The sequence below is a fragment of the Grammomys surdaster genome, unplaced genomic scaffold (assembly GCF_004785775.1).
Source record: "Grammomys surdaster isolate TR1022 unplaced genomic scaffold, NIH_TR_1.0 65, whole genome shotgun sequence".
Taxonomy (NCBI): Eukaryota; Metazoa; Chordata; class Mammalia; order Rodentia; family Muridae; genus Grammomys; species Grammomys surdaster.
Window position 1 is genome coordinate 2,179,961 of NW_021604567.1, and position 16,536 is coordinate 2,196,496.

General features: G+C 36.8%; 1 protein-coding gene across 8 annotated transcripts in view; it reads right to left on the minus strand.

Annotated features, from left to right (window-relative positions):
* The window catches only part of Mycbp2 (MYC binding protein 2), a 227,615-nt gene that overhangs the window by 195,812 nt on the left and 15,267 nt on the right, over positions 1-16,536 (minus strand). For all 8 annotated transcript variants that reach the window (XM_028771203.1, XM_028771212.1, XM_028771221.1 and 5 more), the window contains exons 2-3: positions 8,804-8,879; positions 1,509-1,724 (exon numbers count right to left, since the gene is read on the minus strand). In XM_028771203.1, coding sequence (XP_028627036.1) covers positions 1,509-1,724; positions 8,804-8,879 — 292 coding nt within the window. The remainder of the gene's footprint in view (positions 1-1,508; positions 1,725-8,803; positions 8,880-16,536) is intronic.

A 16,536-nucleotide genomic window follows, 5' to 3' on the forward strand; every position in this document is an offset into this window, starting at 1 on the left:
TGATTAATTCGGTGCAGTGTGACCTGCCCACAATAGTACAGTATTCTTACAAAAGTATATGACCCAAATTCTCTGGGGGTTATCCTTTTTTTTTTTTCAACTTCCCTAATTAAGCAGAAGAAATCATACTGAAGAGACCATGAGCTACACTTTCAGGAGGGAAAAGATAAGCATGTTCATGTTAGGTTATAAGAGGAAAGTAGGTGAGCAGGAGCAATTAGACACCAGAGGAAAGGGAAAAAGGAAGGAAGACACACACTCTGAGAATGCTGGTCAAGAGGCAAGAACGTTCACAAAGCTGTCATGCCCTTAGCTTATGAAGTAGAAAGCAAGTCCTCTCTGAGATAAGAGGAGAGGAACCCAACAGTACAGGCCAGGACAGTGCATACTTAGGAACAGCCACCGCAGATCATGACAGAGAAATCAGCCCAGGACCATGAGCTCCATCTGTGCCCATAACTCAAGTAAGGTACTCCACGTTCATGTTTGTAAGATACATTGTAAGTAACTTTTCCAGATGAATTTAACACTCCAATGTAATAAAATATACATCATTTTTGACAAAAGAATCACTTTTAAGTTTATTTATAGGAAAACAATATGCATAAGTTACACATAAGCCATTTTAAAATGATTGTATTTTTCCCTTTTTTCTTAGGGGTACTATAATATCTCCACAGCTAGTGATGTAACTCACGAACAGCACTAGCACTGGATTATTAGGACCTGCACTTGATCCTTATTGCTATGAGAGAAGAAAACAAACAGAAACAGAAGGAAAGAAGGATAAAGGGAGAAAAAGAAAGACTATCTCCTGTATGTATGTATGTATGTATGTATGTATGTATGTATGTATGTATACTAGAACAAAGTACAATAAGAATAGTTTGTTTAGTTGTAATATGAAAGAGTTTATATGCTTTGGTAAGAAGAAGTGATGTCAGAACAGTATTGACTGGACTATTTCCATCTTATTTTTTTGCTGTAGCCCAGAATAAGACATAAGAAGACAGTGAAAAAGTAAGAGACAAGACAAAGCTTTCAGTTTAGATGCTGTTAAGGAAGCTTTCCATTTCTATTTAAAAAAATATAAATATCGACCTGTTTCCAGGGCTTCAACTGAATCACATCCTCTTTATGCTCACCTTAGTGGAAGTTCACCAGCTCAGAACTGATCTTCTATCTGCCACTGTTGGAGGCCTCCACACAAGCATATCCACACTACAACTTTGTACACTAACAACCCTTAACAAGCTACAACCCACTGACCTCGCTGTCTGGGCTTCCCATGCTCATCCTGCTGTGTTCTCAACTACTGGCTTTGTTGGCTGGTTAAAAGTCCCTTTGAGTTTTCCTGGTCTACCCCAAACCAAACCTATTTTTATCCATAAGTTATGTTGTGTTAAGGCACTATTTTAGAAAAAGCTGGGTATCTCAGGAATGTGTGTGCGTGTGTGATAACGAGACCACTTGTAGGTAATGCATATAAATAGAATTCTGTGGCTTACCTTTGGCAGCTTGATGGGGGGCTCTCTGGACTCCTCTTCCTCATCACTGTCTGATTCTCCACTCTGTACAGAGTTCTTCGATGCAGCTGCCAGTGATATTTCCTTTTTCTGCCATTCCAAAACGCAATGCCGTACATTACAGTAAATGTTGAAGGCAGAGGGATTGCTATGTAGTTTGATATCTGGTATAATGACTGTATTCTCCATGTTTTCAGACTGAAATATAAAACACAACATTTCTCATTTACATTCCTTGTAATTATCATTCCATTGTACATAAAAAGTATAGACAGATTAAACTACCTTGCATCTCTTACATAAGTTTAAAAAAAAAAGCACATCTCTCAAGTACCAAAAACAGGCAGAAAATGCCTCCCTTCTTCTATAAAGTATTTACAGGAAAGGCAAGAGACAATATTTCTTGAAATAAGAAATATGTTACAGTTAAATCATCATATAACTTGTGAATATATCTTTCAAAATACTAAAAAATAAACAACATAAGTATATTAAGAATATATTAAAGGTAATATATAATGAACAGTATTTAATCAATAAAAATGTTGATACAACACCCAAAAAGCAATCAGTATAATTAATTCCCCAAAAGAACAAATGTAATAAAGTAGTAAACATAAGATACTGTAAAAAATGGTAAAAGCACTTGACAAAAACCTAATAACAATATATGAAAAAGAAAAGAGTATAAGCAAAGATTGCCAATAGTGCCAAACATGGAAAATGGAAAAGCTACACACAATTTCAATGCTAATAGGTGAGTAAAAAAACTAATTTTTACAAAACTAAATATGTACCTATAATGCAATTCAGCAATTTCATTCATCAGCATTGGAAAAAAAAATGCCACCTATGTTCACACAAAAAACAGCAAGTAAATTTTCTTAGATTTATTTAAAAAAAAAGTCCAAACTAAAAAATAACCCAGATGTCCTTGTTTTTTGTTTTCCAAGACAGGGTTTCTCTATGTTGCCCTGGCTGTCCTGGAACTCAATCTGTAGACCATGCTGACCTCGAACTCTGGGATTTACCTGCCTCTGCCTCCCAAGTGTTGAGATTAAAGGCGGGCACCACCACCACCGAGGCCCAGGTGTCTTTTTACTGGGTACAAACTGACTGATCGGCAGTAGAAATGGAACTATTAATATATGCAATTAGTTGGATCAACTCAAAGAAATTACATTAAGTATTTTAGAAAGCCAATCCCATAAATTATATACTAGCCCATTCAAGTAAGTATTCTTGAACTAGCAAGTCTATTGTGACGAAGAATAGCCAGAAGCTAAGAAGACAGAATAGCTACAGAGGGTGGCAAAAGGGTAGCAACCCTAAGCTGGAACGGTTCTGAATCCTGACAATGATAAGTCACAGAAGTAGTTATCACACAGAATTAGATGCACACTAACAAGCACATGGAAATCTGAATAAACCGAGCTCTGAGGAGATGGCCTAGTCAGTGAAGAGCTGGATATGCAGCATGAGGAGTGCACACAGAGCTGATGAGTATGGGGGAGTGGACCACAGTCACAGTGCTACTGAGTGCTGACTGACAGCAGGGTCTCTGGAGCCTCTGGCCAGCCAGTTTGAATCAGGAAGCTCTGAGTTCAGCCAAAGATGTTATTTAATAAATTAAGAGGGAAATAGTTAGAGGATGACATCTGACATTGACCTTTGACCTCCAAGATGAACAAGTGGGCACACATGCACACATAACTGGTGACATCCAAATAAGGTTGTAGATTATACCAATGTGAAATTATGAAACTAATTATATAGGATGCTAAGAGTGGGAAAAGTATGTGAAGGGTTTAAAAGACCTCTGTTAAACATGAAAAATAAAAAAAATATAAGAAGTGTTTTTATACTACAATGATCTCAAAACAAATTAATTTTTAAAATCATAGCATTTAAAACAGCATCCAAAATTCAAAAATTACAAATAAATGTAATTAAAAAGTGTATGAGCTTTATGTAATAAAATCTGAAAAATGGTGAGTTAAATAAAACTGTAAGCCAGGCATTGATGGCACCTGCCTTTAAATACCAGTACTCAGGCAGGTGGAATTCTGAGTTTGAGGTTGACCTGGTCTTCAGAGCAGGTTCCAGGACAACAAGGACTACACTGACAAATCCTATCTTGAAAACAAGCAAAAATGGACAAGCATCTGTTGTAGTTAGCCCCAGGGTTGCTTGTACTTTGGTGCTAATTCCACTGTCCTGGGAGGGGCTGTAGATGAGGCGTGAGTCATGGACTCAGGTGACTTGTAAACTGTCCCCTAAAGAATAAAGGAGCCAATCACTGGGTGAGTAGGAGGGACTTCTGGGTTGGACAGAGGGAGAGAGGAAGCAGGAGAGACATAGGTCTTTTTTTTTTTTTTTTTTTTAAGAAGGGGACAGTGTGAGGAAAGATACTAGTGTCTCCTGGTTTCTATGGCGGATCCACCAGGATTCGCCACCGGAGGATTCAGATTTACTAAGGCTTACAAGATTAGGATTGTAGTTTTATGCCCAGCAATTGAGTCACTGTTATTTCTGAACTACATTTGTGTGGTGTTTTCCTTCCCGAGGTGGTTCTACTGGATTCCAGAGAGAAAGGTACAGTGACAATGTGTGGGTTTGCCAGATGTGCACCACAAAGGCTGTGGGGGTTTTGAAGTATGGGGCTATAGCCAGTGGGAACTTAGCGAGCTGGGTGGAGAGATTTTGGAACTCTGATGCCATGTGGCCCACCAGTGCACAGTGTAGCGCTGGAACCTGCTGTTTCGTTTTTAATATTTCCCACAACAAGCATCCATATTACACATTAAAATGACAAACCTCAGCAAGCCTCAACATAACATCAATAAAATTCTCAAAGCTTCTAATAAAAGAAATTGATAAGGATTGCCATAATACTTACATAGAAACCTAAAGGACAGAAAACAGATATTTTAGCCTACTTCTAGAACTATAATCAACTTATGAGTGGAAAAGATTTACTTCAATTCCCAGTTTTGCAGTTCTGTTCCAGGATGCTTTGTTCCTGTTGTCTTAGGGGCCAATGGCATGATCATGTACCATGGCAGTGCAAGGAAGTGTCACCAGGGATTAGGAAGCCAAAAAGATAAAGCTAATGGAGTGAAGGTCCCACAATCCACTTCAAGGGGTAGCCCATCAGTGGATTTGCAGGAGTACTCTATCACCATATAAGTGTAGAGACTAGAGACCAACTGTAGCCTTCATTCCCTGATGCCCACAGTCCACCCTGTCCTAACCTCTGGTCACTTTGTCCAGGCCTCCAACTGCAGCAGCCATCCACTGCTAACCCAAGGGCCTCTCCTCCCAAGGCAGTAGGCTGAAGGCAAGACTCCCAGATCCTACTTCTGCTGAGATCCAATATCCAAAGTCTCCTCCCCAGCTCTGTAGCAGGAAATAGGCTGCCACATCCCTTCCCTTTTTTACCTCCATCGCCAAGATCACAAAGACCTTCTCCCTACTTTCCTTTTCCTAACTCATCCTAGTACCCATGCCTTTAACACCAGCAGAAATTCTCTTGAACACCTTGAATAAATTCCTTAAAAATAATACAGGAAAACACTAATAATTACAGGAAATAAATAAATCCCTTAAAGAAATAAGACTGTAAGACCTGAAAATGGAAATAGAAGCAATAAAGAAAAACAGGAAATTCTGGAAATGAAAAATCTAGGAATTCAAACAAGAACTACAGAGGCAAGCCTCAACAAGAGAATACAAGAAATGAAAGAGAACGTCTCAGGCATTAAAGACATTATAGAAGAAATGGATACATTGGTCAAAGAAAATATTACATCTAAAAAATTCCTGACACAAAACATCCAGGAAATCTGAGACATATAAAAAAAACCAAACCTAAGAATAGAAATAAAACAAGAATCCCAGCTCAAAGTCCCAGAAAAAAAAAATGATATTCAACAAAATCATGGAAAATTACCCAAACCTAAAGAAGATGGCTGACTATAAAGGTAGAAACAGCAAATAAAACACCAAATAGATTGAACCAGGAAAGAAAGTCCTCTCACCATATAATAATCAGCACAGTAAACATACAGGACAAAGAAAGAAAATGGAAAGCTGCAATAGAAAAAGAGCTGGTAACACATAAACTATTAGAATTACACCTGACTTCTCAACAGAGACTCTAAAAGCTGGAAGATCATGAGCAGATGTGCTACAGATTCTAAAAGGCCACTGAAATCAGCCCAGACTACTACACCCAACAAAACTATTAATCACCATAGATAAAAACAAGATATACCATGATAGGTTTGTCTATCTACAAACCTAATCCTACAGAAGGTGCTAAAAGGAAAACTCCAAACTAAGGAGGTTAACTACACCCATAAAAAACACAAAATAAGCTCACACCAGCAAAAATCAAAAGAAGAGAAGCGTGCACACACACACATACCACCTCCACCACCATAATAACAGGAATCAACAATCATTGATATCTCTCAATATCAATGATCTTAAATCTCCAATAAAAAAGCAAAGCCTAGATATGAAAACAGGATTCATCCTTCTGCTGCATCCAAGAAACACAACTCAACATCAAGGATACATATTACTTGAGAGTAAAGGATGGAAATAGATACTCCAGCTTGATCTAAGAAGCAAGCTGTTGTAGTCATTTTAATATCTATCAAAATAGACTTCCAACCAAAACTAATCAAAAGAGATGGGGAAGGACACTACATATTCATCAAAGGAAAATCCCACCAAGATGACATTTCAATTCTTAACGTCTAATGCCCCAGGACAAGGGCACCAAAGTTTGTAAAATAAACACTACTACAGTTTAAACCGCATATTGACTCTCCCATACTGATAGTGTGAGACTTTAATACCACATTCTCACTAACAGACAGGTTACCCAGACAGAAACCTAAATAGACAAATGCTGGAACTAACAGATATTATAAATGGACCTACCAGCTATCTACAGAGCACTTCACCCACACAGGAAGAAACACAGAGGAAAAAAAGACATTCTTCTCTGCACCTCACCTCCAAAATTGACCACATAGTCACAAAGCAAGTCTCAATAGATGAGAAAATTGAAATAACTCCCCACATTCTATCAGAACACTACAGATTAAAGTTGGATATCAACAACAACAGAAACAGCAGAAAGGTTACACAAACTCAAGAACACTGAACAAGTCTCTACTGAATGAAAAACAGGCCAGGATAGAAATAAAGAAATTAAAGACTTCCTAGAATTCAATGAAAATAAAATGAATACACAACATATCCAGATTTATGGGACACAATGAAAGACATGATAGATCACAGCACTAAATGCCTACATTAAAAAAAAAAAATGGAATGAACTTACTAACAACTTAAGGTACACCTGAAAGCTTTAGAACAAAACAAAGCAAGCATATCCAAAAGGAGTAGATAGAAGAAATAATCAAACTGAGGACTGAAATCAATAAAATAGAAACAAAGAAATCAATACAAAAAATCAATAAAACAAAGAGTTGGTTTTTATTAAACAAAATAAAAAAACAAGATAGACAAATCTTTATCCAAATTAACTAAAAGATTAGGAGAGAATATCCAAACTAGTAAAATCAGAAATGAAAACAACCAACAGTGAGGAAATCAATAGAATCATTAGTTTATATTTTAAAAACATATACTCCCCAAAATTGTAAAAAATCAAGAAGAAATGGATAATTTTCTCATAGATACCACTTATGAAAGTTAAATCCAGTTCAGATAAACAATTTAATTAGGCCTAAAACACCTAAGGAAACAGAAGCACTCATTAAAAGTCTCCAAATAAATAAATAAATAGATGCCCTGGGCCAGATGGATTTAGCTCTGAAAGTCTGAATTCTACCAGACTTTCAAAGAAGAGCTAGTCCAATAACCCTAAATTATTCCAGAAACACTGCCAAATTCATGTTATAAGGCCTCAGTTACTCTGATATTCAAAGCACACAAAGATTCAACAAAGAAAATTACAAACTAATTTCCTACATGAATATAGATGCAAAGAATACTCAAACTGAATCCAAGATACATCAGAAAGACCATCCACCATGATCAAGTAGGCTTAAATCCCAGTGATGCAGAGATGGTTCAACATATAAAAACCTGTCAGTGTAATCCACCACATAAACAAACTGAAAGAAAAAAAAAGGTATGACCATCTCATTAGATGCTGAAAACGCTTTTGACAAAATCCATGACCAGTTCATGATAAGAGGATCAAGGGGATACAAATTGGAAAGGAAGAAGTCAAAGTATCCCTATTCACAGATGATATGGTAGTATACATAAGTGTCCCCAAAAACTCTACCAAAGAACTCCTACACCTGATAAACACCATCAGTAAAATGGCTGGATACAAAATTAACTCAAAAACCTCAGTAGCCCTCCTATAAATGATAAATGGACTGAAGAAAAAACATCAAGGAAACCACACCCTTTATAACAGTCACAAATAATATAAAATATTGTAGTATAACTCTAACCAAGCAAGTGAAAGAGCTGTATGACAAGAACTTCAAGTCTTTGAAAAAAGAAACTGAAAAAGATATCAGAAGATGTAAAAATATCTCCCATGCTAATAGATCAGTAGAATTAATATAGTAAAAGTGGCCATCTTACCAAAAGGAATTTACACAATCCCCATCAAAATCCCACACAATTCTTTATAGACCTTGAAAGGGCAATATTCAACTTCATATAAAAAACAAGACAAAACAAAAACAACAGCAAACAACCAACCACCCAATAGCTAAAATAATTCTGAACAAAAAAAGAACTTCTAGAGGTATCATCATCCCTGATTTCAAGCTATACTACAGCACTATAATAGTAAAAACCATATTGTATTGGCATAACAACAGGCAGGTTGATCAATGGAATCAAATCAAAGACCCAGATGCAAATCCACTCACCTATGGATAACTCTGGATAAAGAAACTAGAAATATACAATGGAAAAAGAAAAGCACCTTCAACAAATGGTGCTGATCTAACAGTATTTCAACATGTAGAACAATGCAAATAGATCAGGGTTGTTGGGCCTTGGGAATAACTGGATGGTGGTTGTGTAAGTAGGTAAGATCAAAACACACTGTGGACATGTTTAAAATTTTCAAAAATTACTTTTAAAAAGAGGCATCTACAAAATTACTTTAGCACACAGAACAGAATGATTTACTAATTATAATCCTATTTTTAAGACTTTTTATTTTTGTTCCAATTACTATGTCAACAAGTTCCTAGCAACTTTACCTTGCTTCTTGTCTTTACTTTTGATTTGCTTTTCTGTTTTCGCTTCAATTTCTTCTTATTTAAAAATTTCTTATTCCTAAAAATAAAAGGTGTAAACATTATGAATACCTCAAGACATGTGAAATAGATATTTTTAATAGATACTTGCATATTTCTTATAGCTCCTATATATAAAGCAATATACTCTAAATAATATATATATACACACACACACAGTTAGTCATTATAGTAGCTTTTAAAAAGACAGCAATGGACAGTAATTCCGAAAAGGATTCTATAAAGGTTTCTATCAAAGTAAAGCAATTAAGGTATTAAATAAAATTTAAAAAGAAAACCTTCTTTCAAGGCCTATCAGATGCTCATGCAGGACAGTAGGCTGCCACTAAATCTGTCAACCTGAATTCAATCAGTGAACTCATTTGGTGGCAGGCTAGCTGTCTCTGAAATTCACATGCATGTTGTAACATACTTGCACACACATGCACACATATGCATACACACACACACAGAGTAAATGTAATTTTAAAAGAACCAATGATTTTATCAGTGGGATGTTAATGAACATCCAAAAGCTTGTTCTTTACTAGTGAAGGCTACAATGTAGAAAGTTCAAGTAACTTTCTACTAAATTATTATTAATATAAAGAAAATGTTGAGGGGCTGGAGAAATGGCTCAGTGGTTAAGAGGACTAGGGTCCAAGTCTCAGCACCCACATGGCAGCTCACACCACTAGTAACTCCAGTCCTAGGGGACTGAACACCATCTTCTGGTCTCAACAGGCACTGGATACAAACGGTACACAGACATATGTAGGCAGAGCATCCATACTCAAAAAGAAAACAAGGAGAGGGGAGAGGAAATTTGAGCTCATATCCTTAGCAACTAATTCTCGGTGCCTCAACCCCAGGCCTGTTTTTGCATTAAGGAGAAGAAACCCTCTGAGTAACTGAAGAGAAAAACACCCTTGCTCCCTGTCCTCCCTCAACATAGTAAAAAAATAAAGTGGAAGGAATAAGAAGCTGGCCAAACATTTCACTTTTATATAATTTCATATTCTGAATGCCTACTATGATGAGAAACACATTCCTAGGTAGCAAAGACTTAAAATAAAAAAGACAGTTTTTGCTCTGGAGGATAGCAGCGACTTAAGTGAAAAGAACAATTTATCTGTCTAGTAAGAGATTGTCATTACTCTTAAAAAAAAAGGGGGGGTGGCCTGCATGGTGGTTCTCTGCCTGTAATCCCAGCATTCACAGTTCTTGTTAGTATAAAGCAGGAGAATTAGAAAATTAGCACCATGTGCTAAACAGAGAGACACCATCTTCAAACAGAACAAAAAATAGAAAAAGTGGGACTGGTGAAATGGTTCAGTGACCTGAGTTAAATTCCTTGGGTCACATATGGTAAAAGGAGAGAACCAATTTCCACAGGTTGATCTCTGAACACACACACACAAACACACACACACACATACATACACACACACACACACACACGCACGGAAGGGGGACAGAAAAAGAGAATTAACAAACAGATGAATGTAATTAAATAATTTAAAGATAGAAAAGGGGGAGGAAGAGGAAATGAATAAGGAGGAAGATAGAGGGGGCAGAAGATGAAGAGGAGATGATCACAATATTGATCATGGATGTTGAAGTCAACTTCTTAAGATCTTATACTATTATGAGGGAAGCCATGGCATACGTTGGAATGCTTACTCACCACGGGAACTGTGTCATTGAAAGGATTAGAAGGATTAGGAGGTATGGACTTGTTGGAGAAAGTGTATCACAGGGGCTGTGCTTTGAGGTTTTAAAAGTCCACGTGAGATCCAGGTTCAGTCTCGGTCTGTAGATCAGGATGTGGCTTTTAGCTACTGCTCCGGCACTTACTGTGCCACTATGCTACATGCCATGATGACATCTGCCATGAGGATAATGGACTAAACCTTTGGAACTCTAAGTAAGCCCCCAATTAAATGCTTTTCTTTACAAAAGTTGCCTTGGTCGCTGTGATGGCTATTCCTGATTGTCAATTTGACTACATCTGGAATGAACTACAGTACAGAAATGGAGGGCACACCTGTGATCCAGATCGTGACATAGGATGATGCCCGCTTTTAATCCAGATCTTGAAGCATAGTGACCATGAAAAGCTTAGGTCCAGACAAGCTAATAAGACAAGCAGATCTCTGAATTCAAGACTAGCCTGGGACAGAGCAAGTTCCAAACTCAGGTGAAGTGGTACACACCTTTAATTTGGGCCATACCTTCTGCTGGAGGCCTACATAGGGACAGTGGTAGAGGCAGACTCACTCACCTACCCACCTGCATTCATTTACTTGCCAGGACATCTGTTGGAACCTACTTCTTCAGGATTCCAGCTTATACAGAAGATCAGCTGAAACAACTAGCTTCGTGAGACTGAGCAACTGCTAGATTCTTGGACTTCCCATTCACAGCTGCCCAGTGCTGGGTTAGTTGGACTGCAGACTGTAAGTCATTACAGTAAAATCCCTTAATATATAGACATTCCATAAGTTCTGTGACTCTAGACCCTGACTAAGACAGAAGTTGGTACCTGGAGTGGTTCTAAAAGAGCAGAAGTATAAGAATGAATCTTTTTAGTATCTGGAATTGGCTTAATAACTTGCCAGCACTTTCTAATTCACCAACTTCTTCAACTATTGAAACTTCTTCTGACTCTCTCTCCTAGGAGCTTGGAGAACATAGAAGGCCCATGATGGAAACTATATTTCAAACTTCAAGAAGTAAATGTCATTGATTATCTTCATCTACCAATTGTGACAGGCGAGTATTAGTTGACCCAGTATATAAAATTTCTATAGTTTGGGGAAAATAAGAAAAATTATTTTGCCAGCTCATTGCTCTAGCATCTCTGGATAAATTAAAAAAAGAAAAGAATGGGCTCTATGATAAAACTGGACAGCTCCAGATGTGAATAAACAATCAGAAGGTTTCTAAGTGTGGCCTTGAAGAGAATCTTCTCTCCAGCAGTCCATAGCTCAAGTTGCAGAAAATCAAACCTAAGCCCTCATTATAAGGTTGACTAAATTGCAGCAAAAGTTCAAGTCTCAGCCTCAGAAGGTGTCAGCAGGTAAAGTAAGGGCATTTATTGGCAAAGAATGGGATCCTATAACTTGGGATGGGATGTGTGGGAGGACCCTATTGAAGCTGAGAACTTTGAATCCTCAGATTCTCAACGGTTTACCTCATCCAAGGAAGTAGTACCCTCAGCCCCACCCCTTGAGCCTCTTTCACATGATGAAATTAATCTTTCGGTGTCTGATAAACCAGCAGTGACTTTCTCTAAAAGAAAATGCCAGGCAAGACGATACTATTCCTCAAAGCCCACCAACAGTTTCTTCTAGACCTAGAACCAGACTCAAGGCAAAGCAGGTCTTTAGAGGGAAGGCAGAAAGTGTAGTCCATGAGGAAGTGCAGTACGCTACTAAGAAGCAATAGACACTCACGGATCACTCAATGCTTATCAGAGAAGCTTCTTGTAGTAGAAGGTAATTAGCTCAGACCCACAATTGATCAATGTGCAAAAAATAAGAGACTTTGGAACACTTAGCCCTAAATGGGATGTTTTCATCAAACAATTCCCCTTAAGGCTCAGAACCTATACTGAAAAGGAGATGGTCAAAGGCTGCAGGAGCCAGAAATGGTGAAATGACTCCAGGGAAACAGCATCCTCCAGACATAGCAGGATTGACACACATTTGAACTTATAAAGACTGTGGCAGCAAGCAGATGACACATACAGGTTCAAACACATTAAAATCACAACCTTGAGAAGGAGAAGTAGTCACAAAGTCCATCCCTAACAGAGAACCTATTTGCAGATCATACTTGTATGGAAAAGGAGAAATCCACTTTCTCCAATGAGGTGTCACTGGATATATCAACCATACTTCAGGGCAGCCTCTATGGTTATGAGTATTTAGCCAACACAAAACGGACTCCATGGGTTTCTGTGGGTTTCGTGTGTGTGTGTGTGTGTGTGTGTGTGTGTGTGTGTGTGTGTGTGAGAGAGAGAGAGAGAGAGAGAGAGCGCATGCATGCACTTTTTATCTTGCTATCTTTTATCTCACTGGTTTTGTTAGAGAGAACATGAAGTTGGGTAGACGAAGTTGAGTGGGAGTAGATCTTAGAGGAGTTGAGAGAGGAAAATATGATCAAAATAAATTATATTAAAAAAGTTAATAAAAAATTAGCAAAAGAAAGAGATTAGGGCTCACAGAGGAGACAGCATTGACCTAGGACTTGTAACCCAAGACCTATGCAAAAAATAAAAATCCTTTTTCTAAAGCAAAAAGAAAAAAAAAGAAAAAGAAAGAAAAAGAAAAAAAAAACTTATCTAGGTCATTTTTAGGCAGGAAGGCTATTTCCAAATAAAGAAGTCAGGCAACAAAGTTAATTTGCAAAAAAGAAAAGTAAGTTCCATTTTTAAGTTACTAAAGTGTCATAAGATGGACACGTGTGATCAGCATATGAAAAGTTGAAGTTTACCACTGCCTGTCGCTTCACTCCTCACATCAAAATAATCACAAAATTATATTTCATATACTGACTCTTGATTATGTCCACAGCACCTCTTCTTCAAAATGATGTCTATAGTCACCTCGACCACGGCAAAGTTTCACACTTCTGCACATCCACGGCCCACCTCCTAAGTGGGCAATCTCCCACTTAAAACAGTATACTCAATTCACTTAAAATAGTCTAAAAAGACTGACATCATTTGGAACATCCTCCTCTAACATCTGACTAGGGTCACCTTTGCCACTTCAATCTGCAGTTTAAAGGCAGAGAGTTTTTAAAAGACTCCCTGGAAACTGGAAACTGAAATTGCTTTGCCAGTAACATAACATCCTTACACCTAACTATATTTGAGAACTAATCATTTTTTCATGATATCTAAAAATAGACAAATCTCCAGAAACCATTCTTATACACCAACAATTCACTTTGGAATTTATGATGATTTAAGACTTTAAATACTAAATCAATCGAAGCTCAAAGAAGAACATCTAGAATTGGTCTTGTAAGACATTTTTTATTGTCACAAAAAGAACTTTATACTTGTGAAGGTATCACAAATGTGAGGTAAATATCTTAAATACATTCAGGGTTGGAGAGACAGCTCAGCACTTAACACATTTGCTGATCTTACAGAGGACTAAGGGATTTTCCAACACCTACAGGGTGGTTCACAACCGCCAAGGAAGTCAATGCTTTCTACTGGCCTCTGAAAATACCAGGCATGAATGTGATGTATATTCATATACACATGTAGGTAAAACACTCACGAACAAAAAATAAAAGTAAAATACTTTTAAAATTATATTTTAAAATTGTTATTAAGAAAGATTAAATATTTCTGTAATATAAAAACTGAGCCTGCAAAATCTGCTGTTGTATGTCATTTCTCTATAAGCTTATTAGTAAGTCTGTTTCCTAACAAAACAGAAATTAACAATTTTAACACTCTCATTCAAATCTGTTTCTTTAGTTCCTTCTAACGCAAATGGCAAGTTTTGATGAATCCAAATGTACAGAATATTTGGGGTTAAAAGGTTTCAATCTTTTATCTAGCTTTATATATTAAAAAAACAACTTTACTTAAAATCTCTAAAGCAATAATAGGCTAACATTTTCTGTAAAACACCAGCAGGTTAAGTAATTTACATTGCGAGTCATAAGACCTCTGTGGTCACTGCTGTAATCACCACAGCACAGATATAGCCACAGACAGCACAGAAATAGATGAATGTGGCTATGAGTAAAATCTTATTTCTAAATTCAAACTGTATGTCATTTGTTTATATCACAAAACATTACATGTATGTATGTATGTATGTATGTATGTATGTATTCAGCTTTAAAACTGTAGAATCCAGTCTTAGCCCATGGGCTACACAAAAACAAGAACTAAACTAGGTTTGCTACCTGTGCTGTCTTTTGCTAAAGCCTGGTCTACATCAGCATCTTACTGTAAGCTGTGACCATATTATATGAGTGTAATTAAACAAAAGGAATGCAAAAAACAAAAAAAAAAAAACAAAAAAAGAGCAAATAAACAAAAGACAAGAATTAGCTTCTGCGGACACAGCAAACAAAACCTAATTCAATATCAAACACATTATGAATCCCAGGTGTTTCTGACATTAATCTCCCATGTTGTATCTCAAAATTATTCTGTACCTTATTCTGAACACACTTCGTACTATATAAACATATAATGATGCTATCCAATGCCAATCAACAATGCCTAAAATACCTCAGGTCGGACTTGATACTATTATGTGTTATGAAGCAGTGCTTCTGTTACAAAACAAAGTTTGAGACAAGGTTTCTCTTTGTAGCCCTGGCTGTCCTATAACTCACTCTGTAGACCAGGCTGGCCTCGAACTCAGAAATCCACCTGCCTCTGCCTCCCAAGTGCTGGGACTAAAGGCATGCCCCACCACTGCCAGGCCAAGTTTTCTGTTCTTATAGAAACATGGTTTAATTATGAAAACAATGACTAAATTATTTACCTTTGGTCATTTCTCATCACGTATCAAGTTAGTATACCTTTACATTGTATTGTGTTAGAATGTTTTACTTTAAAAGTTATTTTGAAATACTTACTTAAATTTCATTAAAAAAAAAAAAGTAAATCAGTCTTTGCTTGGGCCTGACCAGTATTTCTAATTAATTCCTGAAACAGCCCTGAACACAGTTCAGTCATATACCAGATACTTTATTCCTAGCACTAGTGGTTATAAAAGATCAATAACTCACTAATGGATGAAGATTCTCTATGTCATGTAATATCCAGCATCCTTTATGTAAAAATTCATTATTCTTTATATAAAAATAATCAAGCATATCCATCTATTAATACAGCAATTTGCTTTCATCTTTAGTAAATGACAAAACTACACGCATAACAAAGGTTGTCACCCTAAAATACATTTTCTAATGATTTCTTATCAAGTAAATGTTTAATTTATATACCTATATGCTTTGAGTATGTAATAATCACAAGAAAACTAGGAGAAAAATTTTAAGATATCCCTGGCCTAAGGTACATTTTATAAAATATTGTACTAGAATGGTTTATATCAAATATAAATATATATATGTATATAATACAGAGAAAGTATTCAAGGCTTTACTATGCTTATTGATATAAGTACTCTTAAATTATCTTCTTTTCCTGTGCATAACAGTGTGCTATTAGCTTCTACTTCTCTAATATTTGATAGTATACATGATTAAATTATTGCCTTCCTTCACAGACTAGATCATCCTAAGAAAGCTCTAGAAGAAGTGAGAACTAGGCAACCCACCACAGAACATCTCAAGATAAACGGAGAGCTCCAGCATTATGTAAAATAGACACGTGGAATGTTGAGACACAAACAAGAACTGAGCTTCATTCAGTCAGATGACTACTCTTAAAGCAAACAAAACACCAAAATGACACTAAGTCATGGATACTTCCTGTTGGGGATGACAGTGAGGTAAGATATAGGGTCCCATTACAAAGCCCAGGCTAGCCTCAGTGTCACTATGTTGGTTAAGCTAGCCTCACGCTTACTATTTCCTGCTTTAGCCTGCTAACTACATTAGGTAATTCATTCTTCAAGGAAAAACTAGAGATTAACAACAGAAAGAAAACTTTAAATGCTGGCAACCGAAAGGAAGGGAGGGAGGGA